General features: G+C 44.9%; 1 protein-coding gene across 1 annotated transcript; it reads left to right on the forward strand.

The window, feature by feature from the left end:
* The first annotated feature begins 310 nt into the window (after positions 1-310).
* LOC131044408 (subtilisin-like protease SBT1.8) lies at positions 311-1,962 on the forward strand. The gene is made up of 3 exons (XM_059221197.1): positions 311-698; positions 784-1,529; positions 1,798-1,962. The coding sequence occupies exons 1-3, from the start codon at positions 311-313 to the stop codon at positions 1,960-1,962; spliced, it is 1,299 nt and encodes a 432-aa protein (XP_059077180.1).
* The last annotated feature ends 1,828 nt before the right edge of the window (positions 1,963-3,790 follow it).

The following is a 3,790-nucleotide window of genomic DNA, read 5'->3' on the forward strand; positions in this document are numbered from 1 at the left end:
TTCAACGGTGCAGGCCTTCAGCTCATCACACTGCAATAGAAAGATCATTGGAGCTCGATTCTACTACAAAGGCTACCAACATAATATCTCTAAAATTAACGAAACGTTGGAATACATGTCTCCCAGATACGCCCAAGGCCACGGCACTCATACAGCCTCAACTGCAGCAGGAGCAGCGATAACGGATGCCAGTTCCTTCGGTTTCGCCAACGGAACGGTCAGAGGAATGGCTCCTCATGCCAGGCTGGCCATCTAAAAAGCATGTTGGGCGCCTGAAGGAGATTGCAATGATTTCGACGTCGCTGCTGACATGGAACAAGCCATTGCTGATAACGTCGACATCCTCTCTCTCTCACTCGGCTCAAGTGGCGTGCCATTCCACATGAATCCCCAAGCCATTGCAGCCTTTGGAGCGACAGAAAAGGGAGTATTTATTTCTATCGCGGCAGGCAATGAAGGACCATTGCCATCTACTCTGGCTAACACAGCGTCATGGATTACAACCGTGGCTGCGAGCAGCATGGACAGAGATTTTCCTGCTTCTATGGTGTTGGGCAACCGCGAGATATACAGAGGCTCCTCCGCCTTAAAAGGAGGAGATGGAAAATTGCAAGGGCCATTCCCTCTCGTCTATGTCTCTGCCAGTAGCAGCTCAAAGCGTTGTCTTGATGGTAGCCTGGACTCCAATGTGGTAAAAGGTAAGATAGTGTTGTGTGATCAGTTGATCAATCCAAATGACTCTAGTGCATCGGACAAGGCCAATGAATTAATTAGCCAGAGCAGGCGGTGCAGGAATAATTGTGGCCAATGAAGAGCTCCTTGGAGCACAGCAGCTGTTTTCTTACATTTATAGATTTCCTGCTATCAGCTTAAGTTTCAAAGCTGGGGAAAGAATAAAATCCTACATCAAGAGCACATCGAAATCGACAACTGCCACGGCCGCCATGCGTCTCACGGGATTGAGTATTGTGGGGAAGGCAACAGCCGCTCCCATTGTGGCTACTTTTTCATCGAGGGGGCCGAGCAAAGCATATCCCTCTGTTCTCAAGCCTGATATACTGGCTCACGGAGTCAACATATTGGCAGCATACATAGGAGGCGCCACAAATTATGTCTTCGATTCGGGGACCTCAATGGCGTGTCCTCATGTCAGCGGCATTGCAGCACTCGTAAAATCCATCCATCCCACTTGGAGCCCTGCCGCCATCAAGTCTGCTCTCATGACGTCTTCCTACACTGTGGATAATGGAAAGCGGGCGATCAGAGATTCAGTTACCATGAAGGAAGCCAACCCATTTGCTATGGGCTCAGGCCACGTGGACCCAAGATCTGCAGTGGATCCTGGTCTTATCTACGACATGGCACCGCAAGATTATATAGATTTTCTATGCACTCTTAACTACAGCAAGAGACAAATTGCTCTTCTCACCAAGAAACTGATGTCGTGTCACAAGTCCGGTTTGGAAGCTGGAGATCTCAATTACCCTTCGTTTTCTGTTGTGTTTAAGCCGGGCAAACATTCGGCTCAGGTGAGTAGAAGAACAGTGACGAATGTGGGTGCAGTTGCAGAGGGTATAATCTCCTATATTATATAGATTATTTGCTTCTCAACAAATATTGAAAAATAACACAACTACAACTCCACAAAACACATAAAATACTCAACATAGTGAACACGATATTTTTGGACAAATTGTTCCTGGAAAAACCCCAAAGGGAAAACCAGTACTGCAAATGAGAAATATATTAAACTTCAGCAAATTAAGAGATACAAAATTCCTTGCCTCTCACTGGCAGAACCCCGACAATCTCCCAATTCCACCTGCTGATATTCCTCCACTGCTATCTCCCAACGCTATCACTGTGCCTCTTGCTAACACTGCAAGACTGTTTGCTATTACTGCAAACACATTTGCTAACACTGCAAATGCTCTCCAAGATGTGTTTTCCAAATGCCCCTAGACCTCCTTTTATACTACCCTCGTTGATAAACCAACGGCCGAGATTGATTCTCAATCAACGGTTGAGATTAAAACAACCCAGCAACCAATAACAAAATCAGTTTCTAGTTGCTTCCAAAAGTGGTCAATTAATTAACAAATAATTGTCCCTACTCTAACTAATTAGTTAGTAAAACAATTATTTACTAATTAATCACATCTAGACAAACAGTTGTCCAAAGCTAACAAACTAACACTCCCTCTTAGCGAGGAAGCTGTTTTGCATGACACCCAACTTCTCTCTGAAGAAGATGAATTTCGCCTTCCCCAATGTCTTTGTTAGAATGTCTGCTACCTGCTGATCTATAGGTATAAATTGTAGCTGAACAATACCTCGCTGTACACAATCCCTGATGAAGTGATACCTGATGTCTATATGTTTCGACCTATCATGAAACACTGGATTCTCAGTCAACTTGATGCAACTCTGATTGTCGCAATGTATCACTGTAGTCTCAACCTTCTGACCAAACAAGGCTACTAGCAACTTTCGAAGCCATATAGCTTCACATGTCGCCATGCTAGCTGCTATGTATTCTGACTCTGCGGAACTCAGAGCCACAGACTTCTGCTTCCTACTGAACCGAGAGACAACCCCTGATCCCAAACTGAAACAACACCCTGAAGTGCTTCTCTTGTCCATTGTACTACCTGCCCAATCTGCATCAGTATAGCCCATCAACCTGATTCCTTCACCTTGAGAATATCTAATCCCATACTCGATTGTACCTCGCACATGCTTTGCCGCTATCCAATGCACTCTCTTTGGCTCTACCATGAACTGACTAAGAGTGTTGACTGCAAAAGCTATATCTGGCCTAGTGTTGACCAAATACATGAGAGAACCAATCAACTGCCTGTATAAGGTGGGATCTACATCCTTCTCCTTGGATGTGTCTACCTTCCTCCAATTTGTGATCATGGGTGTAGACATGGCTTTGCAATCCTCCATCCTGAATCTCTTCAAGATTTCAAAGCAATACTTCCCTTGTCCAAGGAAAATCTCTCCATCTGTCTGCCATACCTCCATGCCTAGAAAGTAGTGCATAAGTCCCAAATCCTTCATCTCGAACTCTGTTGCAAGGTCCCTCTTGCACTCTTCTATGAGCCTCAATGAACCTGTTAAAAACAAGTCATCCACATATAGAACAAGAATGAGTATCTCACCCCCAACTACCAAGTAATAGAGATTAGCATCCGCCTCACTCTTCACGAAGCCCATTTCCTGCAAGTAACTATCAATGTGCTCATACCATGCCCTGGGAGCTTGCTTGAGTCCGTACAAAGCTTTCTTCAATCTGCACACGTGGGTCTCTTTGTTGTGTGCTACAAAGCCTTCTGGTTGTTTTATGTATACCTCCTCTTTCAATTCTCCATTAACTAATGTTGTCTTGACATCCATTTGATGGATCTGCCATCCCATCTATAGAAGTATACCTAGCCACTAGAGCAAATGTCTCCTCATAGTCTATTCCCTCCTTCTGAGAGAACCCTTTGGCCACAAACCTTGCCTTGTATTTCTCGATGCTACCATCTGCACCATGCTTGATCTTATAGATCCAACGTGATCCAACCACTGCTCTATCTGTTGGTCTAGGCACTACCTCCCACACATCATTCTACATTATTGAGGTATATTCCTCAACCATCGCATCTCGCCACACTTGATGTTGTGCAGCCTCCTGATAACTAGAAGGCTCACTATCTACCAACTGACTAACTAGTGCCACATAGTCATTGAACTTGGCTGGTTGTCTCCTTTCTCTTATACTCCTCCTAGGAGCTCCCAC

The sequence above is a fragment of the Cryptomeria japonica genome, chromosome 5 (genome assembly GCF_030272615.1).
Source record: "Cryptomeria japonica chromosome 5, Sugi_1.0, whole genome shotgun sequence".
NCBI lineage: Eukaryota > Viridiplantae > Streptophyta > Pinopsida > Cupressales > Cupressaceae > Cryptomeria > Cryptomeria japonica.

Bases quoted from the DNA above. Each gene is read 5' to 3' on its own strand.
- LOC131044408 (XM_059221197.1), top strand. From the start codon at position 311: ATGGAACAAGCCATTGCTGATAACGTCGACATCCTCTCTCTCTCACTC. The intron at 699-783 runs GTAAGATAGTGT...TAGCCAGAGCAG, and splicing joins GGACTCCAATGTGGTAAAAG to GCGGTGCAGGAATAATTGTG. The intron at 1,530-1,797 runs GTGAGTAGAAGA...TCTCACTGGCAG, and splicing joins CGGGCAAACATTCGGCTCAG to AACCCCGACAATCTCCCAAT.